The sequence below is a fragment of the Bufo gargarizans genome, chromosome 4, assembly GCF_014858855.1.
Source record: "Bufo gargarizans isolate SCDJY-AF-19 chromosome 4, ASM1485885v1, whole genome shotgun sequence".
NCBI lineage: Eukaryota > Metazoa > Chordata > Amphibia > Anura > Bufonidae > Bufo > Bufo gargarizans.
Genome location: NC_058083.1, coordinates 181310244 through 181337235, shown reverse-complemented (window position 1 = coordinate 181337235; position 26992 = coordinate 181310244). Strand labels below are relative to the sequence as shown.

General features: G+C 47.8%; 1 protein-coding gene across 5 annotated transcripts in view; it reads right to left on the bottom strand.

Annotated features, from left to right (window-relative positions):
* Positions 1–26992, bottom strand: part of PHC3 (polyhomeotic homolog 3) — a 110945-nt gene that overhangs the window by 65870 nt on the left and 18083 nt on the right. For all 5 annotated transcript variants that reach the window (XR_006388767.1, XR_006388769.1, XR_006388768.1 and 2 more), the window contains exons 4-5: positions 25077–25151; positions 10020–10172 (exon numbers count right to left, since the gene is read on the bottom strand). Coding sequence is in view for 2 of the 5 variants with exons in the window: in XM_044290760.1 (XP_044146695.1) it covers positions 10020–10172; positions 25077–25151 (228 nt within the window). In the remaining 3 variants the exon portion in view is untranslated. The remainder of the gene's footprint in view (positions 1–10019; positions 10173–25076; positions 25152–26992) is intronic.

The window sequence follows — 26992 nt, the reverse complement described above, 5'->3', positions numbered from 1 at the left end:
GGGTAGAAGACTGTCAGTTATCAGCAGTTGGGCAGGAGATCACAAAGTTATGAATAACCAGGACTCTTCTCAGGTGGCCGGGACTCTTTCCCAGGCCCAGTCTGCAGTGATTGTGATGTTGGTTCTCGGCAACCACTTACTTTTAACTTATAAATGACAGACCGCTGAAATCAACTCACCGGTCTCTACTTTATTCTGCAGTTAGTATGGACAACATAAAGTTGATGACAGGTTCCCGTTAAGTGACATCTTTTGGCTTTCTAGAAGTAGTATAGGGTTAACAGTTCCCTCAGCATGTCTGCTCCAGATCCTTACACCATAGCCTTTAAAAAATTGCCCAGCATTTTGATGGCTTGTCCTCAGGAGAGGCCATCAACGTTAGATTGGTGGACATGTGACACCCCCGCTGATCAGCTGTTTAGTTGTAGTGGTGATGGAACTACACAGCTCCATCCATTGCGTAGTGGAAAGAGCTGATAACTGTAGTGTGGCTCCTATATACTGCAATAAGACAGAGGAGCTGAAATACACCTGCTTGCTGCTGCAATGCCGATGGTGAGCCAGTAAACAGAAGAGAACAGAACGCTAGTACGAGCAGCATTCTCTACAAACAGCTGATCGGTGGGGGTGTCGTCAGTGAGGCCCCAATGATTTTATATTGATAACCAATCCTGAGAATAGATCATAAATATAGCAAAAGTGGAGAGCCCCTTTAAGGTAGAACTGGGTGTTACCACTTGGGGGGGGGGGGGGGGGGGGGGGGCGGCGCGATCCCTGCACAGTCTGACATTGGCAGTACTCATTGGGCAGAGTCAAGACTGTGCAGGAAATTGAAATTAAGTGGTCACTAGGACCAGGCATATTTTCGCAACTCCTCTGACTAGTAATAAAACGAAACTTTATTTTAATATGTTAACAATATTAATAAACTTCTTGGGAACATTTTAAAACACTCAGGAGTACAATGAGTCAGGGTCATATGCCATGTATTGATGTACAATTCTTATGTATTTGCACTTCATGCTATTTGGATAAGTAGTAAGGCTGAAGCTCAGCCTGCGTTTGTGGGAGGGGCGAAGGAGGCCTATTTAGCGCCGCCTCGCGCTCCCATCATGGACGCCGCGCTCTCACGTGACGTCTCTGTGCTTCGAGGTATCAGTGCCGACGCTGCCGCTCACCTACGCTGCTGCTCGTTTCAGTCTCCGCTCGAAGTGCTCTACCCTCCGGAACTGCGCTCCCCCGGTAAGCTAAGCGGCGCCTCGAGCTGCTCCCTGTCCTGGGAGCCTCGGCGCCGCGCTCTCACATATTCGCATGTCCGCATGCTGGCCCCACCTCCCGCACTGGTCTCCAGGCAGCACTGACGCCGGGTCCCTAGCGCGGCCAGCCCCCCCCCCCCCCCCCCTCCGCATTGGGAACCCGACAGCTGAGGCCTCCCGACAGCTGGGGCCTCAGCAAAACAGTACATGCCTGGGCAATGAGCTGGCTTTGGGCACCAGCAATGCCAAAAGAAGGTTATCAAACAGTGAAAGCCCATGCACGCCGCCCATAGACATGCATTATGTACTTCAATTAAAGTCTCATACATACTGGAGCCAGGCCCCAACCAAGGAGTAAAAAAAAAAAAAAAAATTTTTTTTTTATATTTCTCTCATTTTCTAGGTATACACATACGTTTTTAATTTCATCTCCACGCCATTGTCTGCCACAGCAGATCCATGTCAATTTTCCTCAGGTTCATCCACGCTATTGTCTGCCACGCAGCAGATTCATGTCAATTTTCCTCAGGTTCATCCACGCTATTGTCTGCCACGCAGCAGATTCATGTCAATTTTCCTCAGGTTCATCCACGCTATTGTCTGCCACGCAGCAGGTTCATGTCAATTTTCCTTCCTTAAGTTTCATCCACGCTATTGTCTGCCACGCAGCAGATTCATGTCAATTTTCCTCAGGTTTATCCACGCTATTGTCTGCCACGCAGCAGATTCATGTCAGTTTTTCCTTCCTTAAGTTTCATCCACGCTATCGTCTGCCACGCAGCAGATTCATGTCAATTTTTCCTTCCTTAAGTTTCATCCACGCTATTGTCTGCCACGCAGCAGATTCATGTCGTTTTTCCGTAGGTTCATCCACGCTATTGTCTGCCACGCAGCAGATTCATGTCAATTTTCTTTCCTTAAGTTTCATCCACGCTATTGTCTGCCACGCAGCAGATTCATGTCAATCTTCCTTAGGTTCATCCACGCTATTGTCTGCCACGCAGCAGATTCATGTCAATTTTCTTTCCTTAAGTTCATCCACGCTATTGTCTGCCACGCAGCAGATTCATGTCAATTTTCTTTCCTTAAATTTCATCCACGCTATCGTCTGCCACGCAGCAGATCATGTTAATTTTTCTTAGGTTCATCTACGCTATCGTCTGCCACGCAGCAGATCCATGTGACGCTGCCGCTCACCTACGCTGCTGCTCGTTTCAGTCTCCGCTCGAAGTGCTCTACCCTCCGGAACTGCGCTCCCCCGGTAAGCTAAGCGGCGCCTCGAGCTGCTCCCTGTCCTGGGAGCCTCGGCGCCGCGCTCTCACATATTCGCATGTCCGCATGCTGGCCCCACCTCCCGCACTGGTCTCCAGGCAGCACTGACGCCGGGTCCCTAGCGCGGCCAGCCCCCCCCCACCCCCCTCCGCATTGGGAACCCGACAGCTGAGGCCTCCCGACAGCTGGGGCCTCAGCAAAACAGTACATGCCTGGGCAATGAGCTGGCTTTGGGCACCAGCAATGCCAAAAGAAGGTTATCAAACAGTGAAAGCCCATGCACGCCGCCCATAGACATGCATTATGTACTTCAATTAAAGTCTCATACATACTGGAGCCAGGCCCCAACCAAGGAGTAAAAAAAAAAAAAAAAAAATATTTCTCTCATTTTCTAGGTATACACATACGTCTCCACGCCATTGTCTGCCACAGCAGATCCATGTCAATTTTCCTCAGGTTCATCCACGCTATTGTCTGCCACGCAGCAGATTCATGTCAATTTTCCTCAGGTTCATCCACGCTATTGTCTGCCACGCAGCAGATTCATGTCAATTTTCCTCAGGTTCATCCACGCTATTGTCTGCCACGCAGCAGGTTCATGTCAATTTTCCTTCCTTAAGTTTCATCCACGCTATTGTCTGCCACGCAGCAGATTCATGTCAATTTTCCTCAGGTTCATCCACGCTATTGTCTGCCACGCAGCAGATTCATGTCAATTTTTCCTTCCTTAAGTTTCATCCACGCCATCGTCTGCCACGCAGCAGATTCATGTCAATTTTTCCTTCCTTAAGTTTCATCCACGCTATTGTCTGCCACGCAGCAGATTCATGTCGTTTTTCCGTAGGTTCATCCACGCTATTGTCTGCCACGCAGCAGATTCATGTCAATTTTCTTTCCTTAAGTTTCATCCACGCTATTGTCTGCCACGCAGCAGATTCATGTCAATCTTCCTTAGGTTCATCCACGCTATTGTCTGCCACGCAGCAGATTCATGTCAATTTTCTTTCCTTAAGTTCATCCACGCTATTGTCTGCCACGCAGCAGATTCATGTCAATTTTCTTTCCTTAAATTTCATCCACGCTATCGTCTGCCACGCAGCAGATCCATGTTAATTTTTCTTAGGTTCATCTACGCTATCGTCTGCCACGCAGCAGATCCATGTTAATTTTTCTCATGTTCATCTACGCTATTGTCTGCCACGCAGCAGATTCATGTCAATTTTCTTTCCTTAAAATTCACTCACGCTGGTCGGCCACGCAGCAGATGCACTTACGTCTCGTTTCTTTCCCTGACACATATCAGGTTTTAGTCAGGGTCTGCCACGCAGCAGCCCACGTTAGTTTTTCGGACATGCTTCAGGTTCATCCACCGCCCTGACACGCATCAGGGACAGGTTCTCACGCCTCATGCGCTATTCACTCGCCCCGTTCTAACCCAGGTGCTTCGACGCGCCTCACGAGCTTCACTTCTAGCCACGCAGCTAGCTCACGGGTTTCGGCCGCCTGCAAGGCATCAGACCATTCAGGGGCACCTCACAGGTGTCAGGCACGGTCAGGCTCGACCCAGCCTTCGCTCCCTGATTCACGTCAGGTTCTACTTTCTCCCGCTTATCTCAAACCTCACCCCATGTTTCTAGGGTCACCCCGGAGGTCTGCTCGGTTCAAAATTCGCTAGGCGAATTCCTCAAGGTACCAATCCCAGGTCACCTTTTCATCCAGGTCGATTTTCGTTTACGATTTCATCAGCCAAGTCCAGGTAAGTTGGTTTCACTACTTCATTCCTTAGGGTCAGGCCAGCATCCGCAGGTCTTTTCCTTCAGGTGGCTGAGGCCAGCGCATCAGGTAGGTTGGGCCTCTTAACCTCTTCCTGGTAACGGATTCGGTCACTCTTCAGTGTCATTCAGAGGGTTTCACTGAGTCACTCGCTGGTGTCAGGTGGCTCTATCACCCTTCTCACCTGCCATTTTCCTTTTCACAGCATAATGTCCCACGCATCGGATATCGCCGAGACTCGCTCCATTCCAGAATCGCCCGGCTCAGCCCACGGAAGCACCCTTTCAGGCAGGCAATGGACCATCCCTAAACTCATGGCCGAATTAACCAGGAGAGGCATCCGCTATCCTGCCACAGCCCGCAAAGCTGACTTGTACAGGCTACTGACGGCAAGGCCTATCCCAGCGGCTGCAGAGCAGGTGTCTCTGTCCACGGTCCAGACAGCGCTGACCCAGCTTCATTCTGCTATCAACACTCTCACCAGTTCAGTGTCCGACATGCAGACCAGGTTGCTAGCGGTGGAAACCAGGCCATCAAGTCCAAGCACTCCCATCTCTCCGGCTCCAGGCCCGTCTGCCATCCATGCCCCAACTCCGAGCCAAGCCCCCAGCTCCTTCACCATTTCCCCATCACATTTTGTTCCCGACAATGTCCGAAAGGATATTTTGGCAGGTAAAGACATAAACTTGGCTTCCATACTTATTTCCACCCACGACTTCGACGAGAACAGGACCATTGCATGTGGAGATATATCAGTGGTTCTCAAGTCCAAAGATGCCCGGCTGCATAAAAAGCTCTCCATTCCAGAGTTCGTGCTGGCCTTCAGCCTTTTCCGAGACATCTTATGCTCGGCCCAACCGCACCGCAGAGAGGAACTTGACACCTACCTCTATAGGGTCACTGATTTGGGACACAAGTACGGAGGTCACGCATTTTACGACTATCATCGTTCCTTCTCTGCCAAAGCCGCCGCTGCTCTGTCCAAGTTCCGGCACATCACGGATTGGTCCATACTAGACATGGAGCTCTTCTGCAGGCACTTTGCAGGCCTCAAAGCTCCCACCTGCGCCAATTGCCAGTCCATCCTGCATTCCTCCGACTGGTGTCCCAACTCAGGGGCCCTGGCCCAAGGCAGACCCTCCGCTCTCCCTTCCACGTCTTCAAGTTCAGGGCAGAACACAGACAAATGGGGCAGGCCCATAGTGTTTTTGGGCAGAAGCCAAGTCTGTAACAATTTCAATTGGTCCGACTGCTATTTCTCAAAATGCAAGGCTTTGCATAATTTGTTTCAGGGCCCACCCCCAGTCGTCCTGTCCGCAAAGGTCATCAAAACAGCTATGACTAGCCGGAGTCAACGCTGATCTACTAGCTGCCCTCCTGCTGCTGCATCACCACGATCCCGCCTTCGTGCAGTTTTTGGTCTCCGGTTTCTCACAAGGGTTCCATACAGGGCTAGTTTCCTACCCGCAAACTACTTGGGAGGGTCCCAATCTTCGTTCCGCCTTGGCGGATCCTGAATCAGTAGACTCCCTCATCCAGTCCGAGATCAGTAAGGGTTTCCTCCTGGGTCCATTCATAGTCCCCCCCTTCGACATCTGGAGGGCCAACCCCATTGGCCTGGTCACAAAAAAATTCAAATAAAAAAAGACTGATATTCGACCTTTCTGCTCCTCATGTTTCCAGCACACCTAGCTTAAATTCGCTCATCCCTTCAGAAGACTTCTCTATGCGGTACTCCACCTTGGGCCATCCGGTTGATCCTCCAGCTGGGGTCAGGCGCGTGGCTTTCCAAGGCGGACATTGCAGACGCGTTTAAACTGCTTCCGGTCTCACCCCATTTATGGAAATACTACGGCATCAAGTGGAGGGAACGGTACTATTTCTCAGACAGACTGACATTTGGATCAAAGAGCAGTCCCTGGCTCTTTGTTCAATTAGCCACAGCTCTCCACTGGGTCTTGGTCAACCACGGCGGATGTTCCAGGGTCATCCATTATCTCGATGATTTCCTGTTGATCGAGACCGCAGACCAGGCACCTAATCAGCTCCAGGTACTTCTCGACTTGTTCTCAAAATTAAACGTCCCGATTGCCCCAGCAAAAGTCGAAGGTCCATCTTCAGTCATAACATTCCTGGGGGTCATCTTGGATACCGGTAAGATGGAAGCCCGTTTGCCGGACGAAAAACTCCTAAAAATCCAGGATTCCATCAGGAGGTCTGTTGCGGCCAGGACCCTCACCAAGGTCGAACTCCAGTCGATTCTGGGGATGTTAAATTTTGCCTCCAAGATTATGCCCCAGGGGCGGGCATTCACCTCCAGACTGCTGCAACTTTTACCTGCTGCCTCGGATCAGGACTCCTTGATCCACCTTGACGCCGCTGCAACGGCCGATCTTCACATGTGGCACCATTTCCTGACCAGCTGGAACGGCATCTTCCTCTTCGTCCCTTCCTGGGACGATAATTCTCCCACCGTGTTTTCCGACGCAGCAGGTTCAAAAGGGTTTGCAGCCATTTTTAAGACCCACTGGTTCGCGGGTCCCTGGCCGCTTCAGATATCTTCCACCCAGAGTTCCATCAGATCCTCTCCACTGTTAGAAATTTATCCCATCGTGGCAGCTGCCCAGACCTGGGGGGAGGTCTGGAGGAACAAGCCAGTCGTCTTCGTCACGGACAATCAGGCAGTGGTAGAAATCCTCAGCAAAGGTCGCTCCTCCTCCCCACAAATTATGCCCTTCGTCCGCAGATTAGTATGCCTTGCCTTAGAATACAACTTTCATTTTTCATGCAGCTTCATACAGGGTTCAGCAAACACAGCAGCTGATGCCCTCTCCCGTTTCAACTTCCCGGTTTTTTTTCAGGTGATGCCAGACGCCGATCCATCAGGGGTTCCTCCACCCGCCATCGAGACACTGATGATGGATTGAGCAAGCACGTCAGAACTGCCAAGTCACTCATCCATAACTCCCTATCCCTCAATACAGCCAGGAACTACAAGACCGGGTGGAAACCTTCTCTCAATTCTCCATCAGACACCCACAAGGACATCTGGACCAAATAACTCATCTCATGGCATTCCTGGCTTATTGTCACACAGACCTTCACCTATCTTTCAGCACCATCAAATTGTACCTGGCAGGGGTACAACATTTCCTCACTTTAGATTTCCCAGGCAGCCAGTCTATATTTTCTTCCCAGGCCATCAAATCCACCCTTAGAGGGATCCAAAAGAGCAGCAATAAGCCGGAGTCCCGCAGGAAACCAGTCACCGGGGCAATGTTCAGAGCTTTTTCCACCTCCCTAGATGACGATCCTTTCGGGCCATACAAAAGCATTGTGATCAAAGCTGCCATGTATCTCTGTTTCTACGGGTTCTTACGGCCCGGGGAATTCACTAGCTCTCCAGGACACGCAGGCCCCACTTCAGACCAGCTGGTCTGGCAGCAGACTCATTGCACCCTGTCTCTCCCTTCCACCAAAACTTCCCAGGTAGGTACTCCAGTTAAAATCATCTACTTCCAGACCTTCAATGAATGGTGCCTGGTGGCCGTGTTCAAAAAGCTTCTCGCCATCTCAAAAGTTTCCGCGCCAGGCAGCCCTCTCTTTCCCTTTAACTCCAAAGGTCTCACGACTTCACAGTTCATCCATCACATCAGAACTCTAGCTTCCGGGTTAGGGTTCGATGCCAAGGCCATCTCGGGGCATTCGTTTCGCATAGGCGCGGCTTCCGCAGCATCAAGTCACGGGGTCCCAGCACACGTCATCCAGAAAATGGGCAGATGGCAATCCTCCTGCTTCACGCATTACATCCCCAATCCGCGGGCCGAGATAGCCAAAGCTTTCACCAACTTAGCCCTATGAGTTCCACCCTCACATTTCCTACCCGTTGACTTTTGCCCCTCATTTAGCTCGCACCCGGCCATGGCTTCCCGCACACCCCAGCCATCTGTAGTAGACAGCCATGTCATCCCTTTCCCCCCCTGTCCTTCGTCACGGTCTCTCACCGTAGCCAGGACCACAAGTAGTAAGGCTGAAGCTCAGCCTGCGTTTGTGGGAGGGGCGAAGGAGGCCTATTTAGCGCCGCCTCGCGCTCCCATCATGGACGCCGCGCTCTCACCCCTCCCACCCTTCCCCTTTCTTCACCTCTCTCACCATCAGGCATGCCCCTCATTTAGCTCGCACCCGGCCATGGCTTCCCGCACACCCCAGCCATCTGTAGTAGACAGCCGTGTCATCCCTTTCCCCCCCTGTCCTTCGTCACGGTCTCTCACTGTAGCCAGGACCACAAACAAATTGTATACCATCTCAATATCCAGATAATAATTATAGGCGCCCTAACAAACTCCTGCCTAAAAGCTAAAGTCCTGTGTCCCTACATGTTTCGCCGAGCCTGTCGGCGTCTTCAGGGGAAACTAAACAGGTACTGTGGGAGGCGGGGTCCCTGTGATAATAATTCTTGAAGCAGCCGCCGGAAGTAGAAGCACTGTGCGCAGTGAGCCGGCTGCTGCTTCATGAATTATTATCACAGGGATCGCAGATCAGTGAATGTAACGGAGCATTAGATTGCATAGAAAGGGGGAATATAAATGTAATTTTAACTCCTAAGACTCCTGTGCCCAGCCTTCTGTCTCCCAGGGAAGCACGGGAGACAGAAGCACAGAGTCTGCACAGCCCATCTCCCCTTTATTTATAGGAGACGGATGGCCCTTAGCAACGCTCTTTTGAAGAGTGCTGCTAAGAGCCATTTCAGACCCAGTTTTCTACCAAAAATAAACGTTTTGGCTAAATAAAGTCTATTGCAAAATTGTTACCTATCACTTGCCCTACACTTTAGCAAAAATAAAAATATATATATATATGACAGTTATCCTTTAAAGGAGAGAGGTAACTATGCATGCCTTAAGCAAGTGATACATAACGAGCACAGGACAAACAACCACAAGGACAGGCATACAGAAACAACATGGGGAGAATAAAAAAAAAAGTTAACATGGGAGGGAAGAAGAGGGTGCAATGGCAAAACAGGTTTCTTGGTAGAAAACCTATAAACATAGGAAATTTACGCCCACAAGGTATAACGGTCAGGTCATGCTGAGAGTACTCAGGGACTCCCATAGAAATGAATGGTGCAGCTGTGCACATGCCCAACCAGCTGCTCTGTTCATTTCGGGTACCAGGTCCCCGTTCACGGTGGGGGTACAAGCAGTAAGACTTTAGGAGGAATTTCAATTCTTAAACAAATAGGGGGGAAATTGCATGATTACAGGAAAATTGTAAAGGGGTTTCTCTGGGAGTTTAATATTGATGGTCAATCCTTAAGATACTGTACAACAAGATCAAGATCTGATCAGTGGGGGTCTGACTCCCAGCACTCCCTTCGATCTGCTACAACCTCTTCCTAGGCCAGTGACATCATGTTCATCAGTCACATGAAATGTTCACTGCCAGTTGATCATGAAGAACAGAGAGCAGCATTTCTCTCCATGCTCAAGCATTTACTTTATGTATAATAGTAGAGTTCAGAACACATTTTGGGGATATCTAATCTATACAAATCTATTTAAAAAACTAAATCCATGAAGAAATATCTATATTGTATGCATACTCTGTAAGAGCCAATGGAGCCAAACTAATAACAAAAAAATGTGAAAAAATTCTATGTGCCAAGCGGAGATACAAATAATAGTCACAACACTGGACAATAAGATACAGTCTCACCATCTGGGCTCGTAGATACATCTGAGCCTGGCTTGCAGATGGAGAAGTACTTCCAAGTAACATGGTTTTCTGTGTGATACTGCTGCTTGTTGTGCTGGAAGTTTGTGATCGACTTACAATTTGGGTCGGAGGAGGTGAAGTGGAGAGGTTAAGCTTGAGGGGGAAAAAAAACATATAAGTTGAAAAAAAACAAAAAACACAAGAAGGCATTTGCAATATTGATTTATACAATGTTTTTGTATGCGTCAGAAAGGATTTTTGTCAGTCCTCTGTAACAGCCATTTACTATGTACCGTATAACAATACCTATTTTCTATATCTATAAATGGTGGATCATTACATGTCCTGACTATGAGGGCCCTGGGGCACATACTACCGAGTCTCCTGGGTCAGGATTGTGCATTTCATTTATACACATTTTCATTTTCTTTACACCCCAAGGTCAGAGCGTGCAATGCTCTCAGAAATTGCAAAAGACCCAGAGCTACATCTAAGACTCTACAGCTAGTAGGTTAAATATTCATCTCTGGCAGTCTGTGCACTCTGAAGTCTACGCCAGCTAGTTACTTGTGTAAGTTACAGCAGATCCGACAGGCCGTGCTAAGCCAAACCCCTTTGGAAAAGTGTTGAAAACCTTCAAAAGTCACAAGTTGTCGTGCACATGTGGCGTGCTCTTAAATTTGTGACTTTTTTACACTACGATTGTGGTGTAACGACATTAGTAAATGCCCCTCATATGGTTTTACCATTTTGGCTTCCCTATAGACATACACATATACTGTGTTCTCATAATGTTTGCATTATGAAGAAACTTTAGCCCCTTAAGTGACCTTGCATGCATGTTTTAAAGGCGGTCACTAAGGGGCCTTAGGCTGGGCCGCCGTAAAAAAGCTCTAAAGTCTAAGCACTGCACCAATCCCCTATGCTGCGGGAGCCCGGCTCTAACACTTTATATGCCATGGGCATGTAAAGTGCTGACAGAGGGAGAGGACTCCCTCTGTCTCCCATCGGCACCCCGCAAATGCGATCGTGGGGTCCGATGTGTGTGAAGGCTGCCTGGGGTCTCATGTAGACCGCGAACCAGCCTGGAGTACTTTCCAGCAGGCACTATAGGGATAGCGTATTGCATTTCAAAAGCAATCAAAATACTGGTCTGTTATAGTCCCCTTGTGGGACTATTAAGTGGTAGAAAAAGAGAAAAAAAGAAAACAGTCATTAAATAAAAAAATTCCATTAAAAAAATAATAAAAAAATTGCAATGTAACGACCTGGAGTACATAAACATTACATTAATTATCCCCTACGGTGAACGCCATTAAAAAATAAAAATAAATTTTATATGACAGAATTGCTCATTTATTCTTAGTTGCCACCCAAAAAACTTAGTAACAAGCGATCAAAAAGTGTCATTTACTCCAAGAATAAAAGTCGTCTCGCAAAAAATCAAGGAGGCAGCCTCTCCATGCGCTGAAAGTGAAATCCCCCGCTGCTAAGTGACATCCCTAGTGGTCTCCTGGTTGAATGCTAGAGCCATAATGCAGACTAGAAAGGTTGGGTTATGAAGCCTTCATTGTATAACAAGGAGGCCTCAAAGCTTTTTCTCCTGGGTCATGCAAAAAGCATGAGCACCCGTCTAGTTTTGTTTAAACAACTTGAACTCATCAGTGACCACCAATACGCTGTTTTAAAGCAGTCACAGAAACAGATGTATCATTGGGGGACACAGGCTTGATCTTAGAATGTTACAGAGCAGTCCCAGGGGTGGGTCATAAACAAAGAAGCTATCCAGCCAATCAAAGAACCGCTGTCTGCAAAACTCTACGCACAAGAGAAGTGTAAGAAGATGCAAAGGTGTGCACTCTGCAAAATTTGGAAAAGGTGTGCAAAGATGACCAGGTAGCCGCCTTGCACACCTGAAGGACCGAAGCCCCATTATGTACTGCCCAAGAGGCCTTCACTGCCTGAGCAGAATGAGCAGTAACCCAAACGGGTGGAGCCCGGTCACTGATGCGGTATGTATCCACAATGGCCAAACTAATCCATCGGGACACAGAAACTTTGGATGCAGCCAGCCCTCGTCTCGGTCCCTCTGGAATGACGAATAGAGAATCCGTCCGTCTAGTGGCGTCGCTAGAGGGGGGCGAGGGGGGGCAATTGCCCCCCCTATGTTGTCCCTTGCCCCCCCGGGTGCCCCCCCGCTGATTCCCCAGAGTGAATACTAATGAGCGCTTCCATTATGGAAGCGCTCATTAGTACCGAAGGACCAGGAAGTGGTGAACGCTCTGTACTCACCACTTCCTGGTCCTCGGCTGTCGGCTGTGCAGGGCTGCGCACAGCGTAAGGTCGCTCTGTGACCTCACGCTGTGCGCGCCAGTTTAGAGCACAGTCGACTGAGGAGAAAATGGCAGGCGGCGTCCGTCCAGGAGCAGGAGAGGTAAGTGTTTTTATTTTATAGAAAATGTGGCTGCTGGGGGCATAATGGGGGATAATTGGAGGCATATTTGGGGGCTAATTGGAGGCATATGGGGGCATTTGGAGGCATATGGGGGCTAATTGGTGGCATATTTGGGGGATAATTGGTGGCATATTTGGGGGATAATTGGAGGCATATTTGGGGCTAATAGGAGGCATATGGGGCTAATAGGAGGCATATGGGGCTAATAGGAGGCATATGGGGCTAATAGGAGGCATATGGGGCTAATAGGAGGCATATGGGGGCTAATATGAGGCATAATGGGGCTAATAGGAGGCATATGGGGGCTAATAGGAGGCATATGGGGGCTAATAGGAGGCATATGGGGGCTAATTGGAGGCATATGGGGGCTAATTGGAGGCATATGGGGGCTAATAGGAGGCATATGGGGCTAATAGGAGGCATATGGGGCTAATAGGAGGCATATGGGGCTAATATGAGGCATATGGGGGCTAATAGGAGGCATATGGGGGCTAATAGGAGGCATATGAGGCTAATATGAGGCATATGGGGGCTAATAGGAGGCATATGGGGGCTAATAGGAGGCATATGGGGGCTAATTGGAGGCATATGGGGGCTAATTGGAGGCATATGGGGCTAATTGGAGGCATATGGGGCTAATAGGAGGCATATGGGGCTAATAGGAGGTATATGGGGGCTAATAGGAGGCATATGGGGGCTAATAGGAGGCATATGGGGCTAATAGGAGGCATATGGGGGCTAATAGGAGGCATATGGGGGCTAATAGGAGGCATATGGGGGCTAATTGGAGGCATATGGGGGCTAATTGGAGGCATATGGGGTCTAATTGGAGGCATATGGGGCTAATAGGAGGCATATGGGGCTAATAGGAGGCATATGGGGGCTAATTGGAGGCATATGGGGGCTAATTGGAGGCATATGGGGGCTAATTGGAGGCATATGGGGGCTAATTGGAGGCATATGGGGGCTAATTGGAGGCATATGGGGGCTAATAGGAGGCATATGGGGGCTAATAGGAGGCATATGGGGGCTAATAGGAGGCATATGGGGCTAATAAGAGGCATAATGGGGCTAATAAGAGGCATAATGGGGGCTAATGAGGCATAAGGGCTGATATGGGGGCTAATGAGGCATAAGGGCTGATATGGGGGCTAATGAGGCATAAGGGCTGATATGGGGGCTAATGAGGCATAAGGGCTGATATGGGGGCTGATATGAGAGGCATAATGAGGGCTAATGAGAGGCATAATGTGTCATCCACAGATGCCCCCATAACAGTGTGTCTTCCACAGATCCACCATAACAGTGCGCCTGTGCACTGACGAGAGACAGAAAGAAGGGGAAAGAATCCGTGGAAGCAAGCAGAGGACGGCACTGCAGACGACTGAATAGCTTCTTTTGTAAGTAAATTGCTTTATTATAACTGTATCCCTGCATATCGCAATTCTCTCGTATTTTGTAATCTTATTGATATATACTTATTTTGTTTGTGCCCCCCCATTTTTGACTGTGGTATCTTTGTGCCCCCCCTATATATTGTTCCTAGAGTCGCCACTGCGTCCGTCGGAAAGAGGACGTCCGAGACAGATAGATGCGAATGTCCCGAACCAAATCCAGAGTGTGGAGCGACTGCTCACAAGGATGAGATGGGGCAGGACAAAATTAAGGGAGAATGATCTCTTCATTGAGATGGAATGCCGACACGACCTTCGGAAGGAAAGACTGAACATGGCGAAGAACTACTTTGTCTTGGTGGAGGATAAGGAAGGGGGATCGACAGGAAGAGCCGCTAGCCCCGACACTCTACGGATGGAAGTGATTGCTACCAAAAAGTCCACCTTCTAGGACAGAAAGCGAAGGGACACCTGCTCCAAAGGCTCAAACAGAGAGGACTGGAGAGCGCTGAGCACCAGATTAAGGTCCCACGGATTCAACAGAGGACGGTAAAGGTCCAAACCGCAGAAAGCAAAGCCAAGTTTCGTTGAAATAGAATGGAAAGGACTGAAACTTGTCCTTTGAGGGAAATGAGAGCCAGCCCCAAGTCCATGCCTGACTGCAGGAAATACAAGAGTCAAGGCAGCGAGAACCGAGTGGGAGACAACTGGTGGCGTTCGCACTAACTGAAGTAGGACTTCAAGGTCCGGTGATAGAACTGGGAGAACGGCGACTTTCTAGTACGAATCATGGTCTGGACAACCGCATCCGAGAAACCCCGAGCCCTTAGTATGCCGGCTTCAACAGCCATGCCGTTAAATGTAGTGACCCTAAATTCGAGTGGAAGAGCGGTCCCTGCGACAAGAGGTCCTCCCAAAGGGGAAGAGGCCAGCGTTTGTCGGCAAGGAGGGAGACTATGGATGCGTGCCATACTCTGTGTGGCCAGTCTGGGGCCACGAGAATGAAGAGCAGACCTTCGGACCTAACTTTTCGGAGAAGACGCCGAATGAGCGGAAGAGGAGGGAACACGTAAGGAAATGTGAACTGCGTTCACAGGATCACAAGGGCGTCCGACGCCTGAGCCAGAGGATCCTTGGACCTCGCCACGAAGGTCTTTACCTTGCGGTTTAAGCGGGAGGCCATGACATCCAAATCCAGTCGACCCCACCGCTCGCAGATCGCAAGAAAGACCTGTGGATGCAGAGCCCATTCGCCAGGATCGAGTCTCGCTTGGCTAAGAAAGTCGGCGATCAAGTTGTTGACGCCGGAGATATGAACTGCCGACAGAGCTGGGACATGGCTCTCCGCCCAGGAGAGGATGAGCGCTGCTTCCAACATGGCTGCGGGGCTCCGGGTTCCACCCTGGTGGTTTAGATATGCAACTGCTGTGGAGTTGTCGGATTGAACCCGAAATGGATACCGCCGGAGATGGTACATCCAATGAACCAGAGAGAGACGAATCACCCGCAATTCCACGATATTGATCGGAAGGTGGCGTTCCTCACAGGACCAGGAGCCCTACACTGAGAGATTGTCCAGAACTACCCCCCCCCCCCAGCCCCGGAGACTGGCATCCGTTGTCAACACTACCCAGCGGAGGGGAAGGAAAGAGCGGCCCAACGTCAGCATCGGACATATCAACCACCACTGAAGGTCTCGGTGCAGGGAAATGGAAGGCTGGGGAACGGTCCCAAATGGTCAGAATGCACCACTGAGGAGCCCTGGTATGGAACTGAGCATAAGACACTCGCTGAGGTTTGTAAGATGGCTGAGGGTGGGGGCGTGGCCAGAAGTTGATATGAGCGGACGCATGTAGAGGAGCTCCGGACCCAATTCCCCTGACTTCTGCATTATCCTGATAATTTACCGCCGCAAACATTACCTCTAGAACCGGTAGGAGGTCGGGAAAAACCCGCAACTCGAATATGGCCCGAAATAGAGCGCAATCTGCAGTGGACCGGCTCCGAGAGTTTGCCCGTGTGGAAGACCAAGATGTCGCGGGCTCTCGATCGTTGTCTGTAGAGAGGACGAGGGAGGATCCTGTGTCTGGAGAGGCGGAACACTCGGCTGCCGAACCATCTCTCAAACAGGTTACTGAACAGTTGTTGCAAGCAATATCTATCTGCCGCACGTCCATGGTGGGCAAATTGGAGTAGGTGAAGGTGGATATTGGCCTGCTCCGTCATGACATGTAGGCCATTCGGGAACGCGTTAAAGAGACAGAGACCAGGATCTCTGATGTGGAAGACCGCCTACAGCCACTTCCCGCAAAGATTCAGGAATTGGAGCAGAAAGTAAATTTTTGGCAACAGAAATGTGACGACTATGAGAACCGTACACGGCGCAATAACTTGTGGATAATCGGTATGCCTGAAAAAAGCAGAGGGCAATGATCCGTGCGCGTTTGTCACTACCTGGCTCTGGGATTCCTTTCCAGATGCGGCATTCTCGGCGGCGTTTATCATTGAGCGAGCGCATCGCGTTCCCGCCAAACCCCTTCCACCAGGGGCTCCTCCGAGACCCTTGCTTGCGAGGCTACTAAACTCTATGGACAGAGATCATGTGCTATGGATGGCACGCACCAAACAGGAGTTAAAGTGCACCATTATGATTTTTCCGGACTTTTCATCCGAATTGCGGAAGCGCAGAGCCACGTTTAGCGTGGTGAAACGGAGGCTACGGGAGAAGAATTTGCCATATTCTATGGTGTATCCAGCCTGTTTGAGAGTAGTGGATGGTAATGCGAGCCGGTTCTTCAATAATCCTGAGGAGGCCACTAACTGGATGGATGGAAGGGGAAGAAACGCAAGAGCCCCAAGATAACAGTGTGCATATTCCCCCTTTTTTGTTTCATTGTTTGCACGAAGAGACGGGACCCCGGGAGCTGAACATTGGGGCCAACGGTAACATCTGGACTGACTAAGTATACGATCAGTTGAACGTTCGGGAGTTTGATTAATGCCTGTCTGCTTTGATTCTTTAGTATGCCAGACCAAATCAGCTCATGGACGGCCATAAGTGTTCAAATGTGATAGGTAGATAATAATCTGGGTAGGAGGTCGTCGCACATGTTGGGAGGTATTGAGTGGCTCATATGTTGCCCAGTTCACTACAGAGAGTCCTCGTTGGCCCTGATGTTCATGTTTGATCCCGGGATTCCATCAGAAGTTAGGGATTGGGTCCCTGGTTGTGTTAAGAAACACTTCTGTACAAGTTGTAAGATTTATGGTGCTACTGGTTAATTACCATAAGCACACCCCGTTTACCTGAAGTGCCACCTAACAGACAAGGTTTATTGTTTTCTTATCTTTATGCGACAAGTGTGTTGCGATTGGTTCAAGGTTACACCATGCAGGCACCTGTAGTATGTGTCAGGCTGTACCGGTCGGTTCAAATGTTATGTATTCTGTGCTGTATCAGTCATAATGCAAAGTGGTGGGAGGAAGGGGAGGTGTTTGAGGTCCCTCAGATTAACATGTCAGAAATACGTGTAATGTCATGGAATGTCAGGGGATTGGGTGCTGCTAGGAAGCGAAGCATGGTGTTTTCTGCAGTCAGGAGATTCAACCCACATTTCCTCTGCCTGCAGGAAACTCATTTAACAGCGGATAATACGAGGCGCATACAAAAGCCCTGGGCTCAATTGGCGCAACACTCATGCTATACGAATCTGTCTAGGGGCGTGTCTCTCATAGTACACAAATCCCACAGGTGGGAGTTGGAAGCATGTCAGATAGATACGGTGGGAAAATTTGTGTTTGTAGCTGCATATATTAACTGTATATTGCATGTTATCCTTGGTATATACATCCCCCCACCTTTCTCCTTGCAGGTAGTTCAGCAAGCAGTGAGCTTTGCAGCCTCATACCCATCAGCCTGCGTAGTTAGCCTAGGTGATTTTAATATGACTTTAGACAGGGACCTGGATAGGCATCACCTGGTAGACGTTGCTGATAGCCGCTCTAATAACAAGATGTCCTTAGCTGAATTAGTGGATGAGGTGGGGTGAATGGATATGTGGAGACTGAAACACCCTGATGTCAGACAATACTTATGCCATTCTGCTAGTCATAATGCATTGTCCCGAATAGATTACGCTCTGGGCAACTCAACTATGTGCTCTTTAACGTATGATATAGAGTATGGACCAAGGGGTATATCTGACCACGCCCCTGTGCAACTAACATTGAGGCTGGGCCGGGATATGATCAGACGCTCAACTCGGATTAATACCTTGTGGTTGACCTTGTTTGGACCATCTGATCGTATCCCTGATTAATTGCAGGTATTTATGGAAGGGCATGTGGAGGAGCCGAATAATACAATATTATGGGAAACTATGAAGGCATATCTTAGAGGCTGCCTCAGATCTACTATATCATATATTAAAAAGTCAGCGGCTAGGCAGGAGGAAGGCCTAGCGGCAGATTGCTCTAGATTGAAGGCGGCATACGTCGCCGATCCCAATAATCTGAATAAGGAGGCGTGGTTGTCTAAAGGGAGACAATATCCGACTCTGCTTAAGGAAAAAGCTCAAAGGAAGATGTTTTTTTCCAAGCAAACGTATTTTGAGTTGGGCAATCAGTCCAGTAAACTGCTAGCTCACATCGTTAGGCAGAGCCAGGCATCCCCTGCTATACTACACATTAAAGCATTGAATGGACAGATACTTTCAGATCCAGAGGCTATAGCGGGTAGGTTCCAAGAATACTATAGAGATCTTTATGAATCTAGGGTGGATTATGAGATGGAGGATGTCATGCACTATTTTGAGGATCTAGAGTTCCCTACTCTGTCGCAAGAGGCAATGGCCAGCCTAGAAGTGCCCATAACTGCCTTGGAAATACAGGAGTCTATCTCACAGCTGGCGAGGGGTAAGGCCTCTGGTCCCGATGGACTGCCTTTAGAAGTCTATGTTAAATACTCTGCCCACATTATTCTACTTCTGCTTAAAATGTACAATGACGCTTTCCGAGATGGATGCTTCCCGCCATTGATGTATGACGCAACCATAGTAGTGCTCTTGAAACCTGGCAAGGAGCCGGACGAGTGTGGGTCATATCGTCAGATATCCTTACTAAACATAGACTATAAGGTTATAGCAAAGATATTGGCCGTACGTCTTGGCAGAGTGGCCACCGCCTTGGTACATCCGGATCAATCTGGATTTATGCCTGGCAGGTCCACTACTGACAATATCAGAAGGGTACAGGTGGTGACCCAGTTAGGTCTTCAGAAACAGGAGAAATGGGCTTTGGTGTCATTAGACACGGCAAAGGCATTTGACTCGGTTGAATGGCCATATTTATTCCAGGTCCACAGGAAGTTTGGTTTTGGTCCCAAGTTCAGACGTTGGGTGGAATTATTATATAAAAGTCCAAAGCAGGTGTATTGGTGAATGGGTTACTGTCAGACAGCTTTTGCCTGAGGAGAGGAACTAGACAGGGTTGCCCCTTATCACCCTTACTATTTGCTTTAGCCATAGAGCCACTTGCCATGCGTATTAGGGCGGACCCACAATATCACGGCACCCAAATAGGAGAACAGGAGGATAGGGTGGGGTTATACGCCAATGATATGGTGCTTTTTATGTCACGAACGGAGTACACACTCACCAGGGCCATCGCCACAATTGAATTATTTAGCCGGTTCTCGGGACTGCGGATAAACTGGTCCAAATCAACTCTATGCCCTTTATACCAACTGGAGAACACGTTCGACTCAGGAGAGTTGCCCATTGTACATAGCTATAAGTATTTAGGTGTCCGTATCACCAAAGATGTCACATCCATCCATATACTGAACATCCAGCCTCTCCTAACGTATTGTAAGGAGAAATTCTGGATATGGCAGAACCTGCCTCGGTCTGTACCAATCTGATAAAATAGATTGTCCTGCCAAAATGCCTATATATTTTACAGCATGCATCATATGCAGTTCAAAAAAAGTTCTTTCAGAACCTCGCCTCTCTGATGTCACCCTTTATCTGGGGCGCAAATAGACCCAAGCTTTCGATAACTAATCTATCCCGTTTTAAAAAGGAAGGGGGCATGTCCTTGCCCGATGTGTATCTATATTATTTAGCTGGGCAGTTGAGGAACATCAAAACTTGGTTGTCAACGGGAGGCGGCCTCTGTAGGCAAGAGAGGCAGCTGGCTGATTGTCTGGGTATAGCCAATTTATGGCCTGTGTTAGAACAACCTGGCCTATTCTCTCGTAAGCTACTACCAATTCATAGGGGGGCTGTACAGGTGTGGAAAGCTAGTAAGAGACTACATAATATAGAGCTGGATTTGCTGGAAACCCCTATTTGGGATAACCCCATGTTTCCTGATCTACTATCGATGCGAGAAGGGACGTTCTGGAAGGAACATGAGGTTGTCACACTGGGCAATTTATACAGCAATAATGTATTTAATGATTATGAATCCATGAGCTGTAGACATGAATTACTTAGACAGAGGTTCTATAGATTTCTACTGTTGAGACACGCCCTGCAGACCCACTACAGGGATACCCCAATCTTACTGTCCAACCTTCCAATGATTGGAGTTATTCGCTCCCAAGGACCACATGGTTTCATCTCAGTATTGTATACCCACCTCCTTGATGTTAAGCTAAAAGGTGCCCCAATTCAAGCATTAGGTAGATGGAAGGCTAAAATCTCAGACTTAACTAATGAAGATGAGGAGGATATCCTAGAATCCCCCACGCTAGTGTCACCTGCCATAAACAATAAGTTTATCCAAGTCTGCATAGTACATCAGAGCTACCTGACCCCGCTAAGGCTGCATAGAATGGGTAGGCTTACCCACTCTGAGTGTCATAGATGTGCGTCAGTGGATGCTGACTTTTGGCATCTTATTTGGGAATGCCCCTATGTTCAAGCATTCTGGGAAGGGGTAGTCAAGCTACTCACTGATCTCCTAGGTTGTGTAGTACTATTACACCCGAAGATTTGTCTCTTTGGAATATTGGATGAGACTATTTACTCACATCATGTTAGGATATTCCTGAGGGAAGTATTGTTCCTGGCGCGGAAGGTGATCGCCATGAGGTGGATGGGTGATAGACCTCCCACCTTGGCACAATGGAAACAACTAGTCAACTCTATCATAACATATGAGAACATAGTCTTCAAAAATAGGGGTTGCGTGCCTAAATTTCAAAAGGTATGGGGGATATGGTGCGCTTCTCCGAGTACTGCTTACTCAGCTCATCGATTATCTGAGGCATTAAGGGCAGAACAGGCTGAAGGGGGATCGGAACAGGTCGTAATGAATTGGTCCAGCTAGGACCGGTATACAATGTATGTGTAGTTCCTTTATTCCAGGTGACCTTTTGCTTGATGTACTAACGCAAATGTGAAGATACAGCACAGGTTTTTATTGTTTTTTTTTTATTTTTTGCATTTATAATGTACATGTCATGTACGTCTCTTCAGGATGCCACTGATGTACTTCTAATATTGGATCTTGTACTGAGACTGTCATTATTATTTGCTTTGTGTGTTCAATAAAGAGAATAAAAAAATAAAAAAAAGATGGCTGCGGGTAAGACTGCTAACATCAATATTAATCCAGGTATGCCTTCGGTATCACTCATTATTATGGTCAAATCTGGTAAAGCAGAGATTTTGTTTGATCCGTGGGTAAGCCCATCAATAATGAATGCTGAGTGTATGAAATATGGTTGATGCCCTGATGCAGCCTGAGGAGGTAGAGGCTAAACTATTACCTGAAGTCTACGCTAAGTGGAAATCTGTGTGATACGGGATGGCTGTACCTAAAGAGGATGGATTTAGAACATGGGCAAATCAAGAGAGAGAAGGTGTGATTGAGTTCTGTGGTGGATGGCTCCTGGGTTCAACAATGATGCCACTAGGTTAGTTGAAGGTGAATGCTGTAATAATGATGGGAGAACTATGGGAGTTCCAGGAAGGCATATGCCAAGGTCATCTTACCCATTTCAGAGATTGCGAATTGACTACATTCAGAGCAAAGGTGGAACAGTGTGAATAAAAAAAAATTAAGAATGTTTAATACATCCATGCCCACACTATATATTTATATGCTGTGCCCCTGTCAAAGACAAAGATCATTCCATCTTGAAGTAAATAAAACCTTGTTGATGGTTGCGGGGTAAATAGGACAAGGTGAAGGCAAACCTGAAAGGGAGTTGAGGGGACCTGGTTAAGCAATAAGGAAAGTCCAGCTCTTCGCTGTTTAGGGCGTTGGGAGAGTACCTCACTTTGCCTGTTCACCTTTGTTGGTCTTTTTCCCGCAAAAGGAGGGATTTATGAGAGATGGGCTTTATATCTCTATATAATGTGGTGTGAACATTCTGTAGTACACATTTTTGTCCACTAGGCCGCAAACCATATGTATGAGAAGGTCAATAAGGGAGGGGGAAAATGTGAATTACATTGCAATTTTCAAATCTACCTATAAACTCAGAGTTGAAGTTGCTGAAATCACTCCTATCAGGTTAAGGAGCCAATAGTCTCTACTTAAGGAACACCCCATTTGTAATGTCATGTCTACCATCACCTCTACTATGATACCCTCACTGAGCGTTTCTAAATGTTCATTGTGTTACCCTAAACATATAAATTACACTTTTAATTTCATTTGCAGACGAATTCAATAAGTATTATACATTTTTGTACTTCCCACCTTTTATGCAAATTAACATAAAAGAGTCATATCTTACTTGTGTGACCAGAGAAGAGTCATATTTTCAAGCTCTGACTCATCTCTGGTTAATTTGCATATGTATCAAATCGTTTTTTTACACAATAAAAGCACACAGAGCTATGGGGACTGGGTATTGCGGATGTGCTAGTGGCCATCTAGCATCCAATGTCCTCAGCTCTATACACAAAATCCCGGTGACAGGTTCCCTTTAAGTCAATGTAATGTGAATAAAGCTCTCTTCTACCATGGCTCAAGGGGGATGAGCCACTTGGAGGTGGAGTCAGAGCCACTTGGAGGTGGAGCAGAGCAAGAGGATCAGAGGGGTCCGACTGACCAGATGGGAACTTTGAGCGACAAGAAGCACATGCAAAATGTCGCCAGCTTTGGGGCCTGGGATCTGTGTTCGGACATAGTGAGTACCTGTAGTGAAAGGTAGGAGGGTAAAGCTAGACCCCATAAGAAGGAGGGGAAAGAGCTTACCCAGCCTGTGTCCCTTACTCCAGCCTGTTCAGAGAAAACCTGGTGCCAGGGTCCGCCGAGGTCCTCCTGAGCAGGAGATGGGCGGAGTCAGAGAAACCAGCGCAAAGAATTCACGCCAGGAAGCCAGATGAAGGAGGGGGGGGAGTGGGGAGAACTCATGCCTCGCCCCCATAATGGAGTCGGCCGCCCGCGATAATGAAAAAAGGAGCGCCAACCGATTCCCCCGGACTCTCCCCCACATCTCCCGTACAGGAGCCCCAGCAGAGCTGAAATGTCGGCCGGGTGATGAGAAGTATCAGCGGTGAGCGGATCTGAAGTAGGACGCAGTAAAAGCCGGGGCCTCAATTTTCAAGCGGCCCCGGTGGAGGAGAATAGCATAACTCCGCGAGAAACAGGTGGGCGGTCAGGCAGCACGTGTAGAATGGGGGGGTTAGGGGGGTTGGTGGTGCAGGGCCCAGAAAGAAGCTGGGCAAGAACAGAGGGCTTCCCTTCACCCCCACCCCCGACAGGAGAGCTGAAATGTATCTGCTAACTCTTTTCCCGACTGGGAAAACAAGGCTTCATGGAGGCCATTCTAGTAAGTAACCTGAGAAGGGGGAGTGGGGGGTTTGGAGTCTTTACTTACCCGTCTGGCGGGTTCTGTCCCCCTAGTTCCAGCCGGGTCACCACCTTCGGTGTGCGGCCCCTTGGGGAGGGCTGCTACACTGGAAACAGAAGGGACTTGTCATGGGCGGCCGTGGTGACCCAAAGGCTGGCGGGATGTAGAGGCTTTAGGAACCTCTGGTCCTCCTTGTCTTCTGGAGACCGGGAAGGAGCAGCGGGCTTGGGGACCCCCTGGTTTCCCATCTCCTGGGTGGGAGTGCAGGCAGCTAGAACTGCCTGTATTCCTGCTAGGAGAAAAGGAAAAAAGTAAACCAAAAAATAAAAATAAAGGAATAAAAAAATAATCAGACCTGCAAAGCAGGGAGGTCTGCCTCCTACAGACACTGTTCTAGCTTAGTCCCTGTAGGAGGGGTATAACTGGAGAAAGCAGCTCACACTTTTGTGCTTAGTGTCACCTCCTAGTGGCAACAGCTATACCGAAGATCAAGCCTGTGTCCATGATACGGATGAGAATCAAAATTGCCCATGTTTATTAGGCCATCGGCCCAGATGGACAAATGTGCCCGTGCCTAGAATCTGTCTAAAAAGTGGCACAAACTGGAGCAACCAGTGCTCCTACAAATGTTTAACAACTCGTGCAAAAGGGAAAAGGCTTATTGGGAAGGAACGTGTCCTGAGGTGCAGCATTTTGTGCCAAAATTATGCCTCGAAGTAAGTCAACCAACAGTATGGTGTTAGACAAATGAATCTATCACTGCACCACATTTATCATCTAGCCTGAGCCACTATGATAAATCTGGTGCAGGTGTAGATAGCCTGGCTAAATTTACTCCTTCAATATGCCCCATCGAATGTTACCACTTCCAACCCCGGCGATTTTAGAATTTTCATTTTTCTTAGCTCCGGGTGTCTTCTGTATAAAATAGGTCAGGAAAGGATTAATGGGTCGCTGTTTGGTCTGAGCGGTGTCTGTTCTGAATCAGCCACTTTCAAGTAATTTATATATATATATTTTTTTTATATATCTTTGTACAGTTTTGTTAGCAATTTAGGCATTAAACAATGGAGGCACATCTTGTAGCATGCAGTCGTTCATGCAGTCACTGAATCCTCTTGTTTTTACACAATTTTTCTGAAACTAGTCAGTCAGAATTGGGCACAAATGATTTTGATCAAAATACATTTGATAAGTACCTCATATTCATTTATATAGTGACTATAGCATTAGTGACATTTACAGTGGATATAGTCAATGCTTGCAGGGAGTTTTGCATTGTGTTTTTGCTTATGAACATATTTTGATCCTAGCCTAACTTTCCTATTAATATGGTGCAAAACAAAGAACTAGAAAGGTTACTTTGGCAATAAAATTTGAACAATGAAACTTACAGATGTTTGAGGAACAGTGGACTGCTGGCTAACAGCGCAAGGGGAAGCAGACCGCCTGTCGCCAGACAAACCTGCCTAGAGACAAGGACAAGCAAGAAAATTAGCATTCCTCATAAGGAATATATGAAGCTGAGCCGAAATCGCCCTGAAATTATGACATTAAAGAGGTTTTCTGGGATTATCATACTGATGACCTGAGATTGACGTGGGTCCGACTCCCAGCACCACCACCAATCAGCTGTTTGAGGAAACTGCATTGCTCACTGGAGCCGCCTCCTCGCTGCTTACCAAGCACAGCGCCATCCATTTGAAAGCAGTTGTGCTTGGCATTGCAGCTAAGTCCATTCACTTAAAGGGGTTATCCCATCATAAACAATAGGGGGCCTATCGCTAGGATATGCCCCCATTGTCGGCCAACGCTCCCATTAATTTCTATGGGGCCGACGGAAATAGCCGAGCCAGCGCTCGGCTATTTTTGGCGGCTCCATAGAAATGAATAGAGGGCGGCTGCGCATGCGCAGTGCGCCCTCCTCAGGTTTCTCCGCTCCGTTCTGCATGTAGGTGCGGGTCCCAGCGGTGGGACCCGCACCCATCAGACAATGGGGACATATCCTAGCGATAGGCCCCCATTGTCTATGATGGGATAACCCCTTTAAATGTGACTAGGCTATGTGACCAAAGTCTAGGCTATGTGACCAATGAACGTGCTATTCCGTGGATAGGTTATCATTATGATAATCCCAGAAAACTCCTTTAACATTATCCTACACATCATTATCAGCTTTTTAAGGTGTAACTCAGGAAATAAACAAAAACATCTCTCGGACAGACCCATGGTGCTGGTTGGCTGTCTTCTTTTTTATGGCTACCACAGGTTTTAGTTAACAGAAGACAGACTTGGATATATGCGGTTCCGGAAAGCTTCAATCAAAAGGGGCTCTCTGACAACTGACATTGATTACCTATACACAGGTTAGGCCCCCTTCACCTCACTGTTTTATGTTTCCGGTGTTCTGCACCATTAGAGGACCAGAACAACAAAAATAATGGAAGTGCTGGATAGGGCATATAACTGACCCAAATTGAGATGAACAGACTGCACTGAATGCAGTGGAGTCTTTTCAGTTTCAGTTTTGAGTCCTGTATTTTTGACAAGATTCTGCAGTAGAGCCTCCAATACCAAAGTGAACTCGGCCCTAGGTGATAAATGGCTTAAACAGCTCTGCATGCTCAATATCAGTATGTAAGAATTTTTCCTGTGCAGTCACTGGGCCTCAATTATCAAGACTGTCTAACAGGAAAACTGTCTTAGTTATCCTTAGCAACCAATCAGAGCTCAGCTTTCATTTTTCAGAACAATTTAAGAAATAAAAAGTGAGCTCTGATTGGTTGCTAAGGGCAACTAAGACAGTTTTCCTGTTAGACAGTCTTGATAAATGAGGCCCACTGTGTGTTGTTGTGCCTTTTCAGAAGTATAAACAGTTATATCTATTTATTCTTGTTATGATGAATAGTTTATAGTCACTATTTTTGTATGGACTTCTGGCAATGAGACTTCGTTCAGAGGAAGTTGTGTTTTTGTAACCAATAGTCAATCGTCATTTAGACAGTTAGAAGATACATGCCCCCTGTGAGAAGTGTCAAGATGTTCCTCCGAGTCTATATTATAGTTGGTTCATGTATCAAAGTTTGTCCCTCAGCTCTGAGATAAGGCTTCCAGATCCCAGGTATGTGTAGTGTTGAAGATGTCAGGCATGTATGAGTTAACCCTTAATGGTTTGATGCTTATAGCTTATACAACAGTGCCACCTAGGTATGAGTAGGTAGTACTACACCAGTAGCAAAAGTGTATTCTGGGTAGTGTAATGATGTCACATTCCTTATCAATGTACACGCCTATCCAACAATGATTGGAG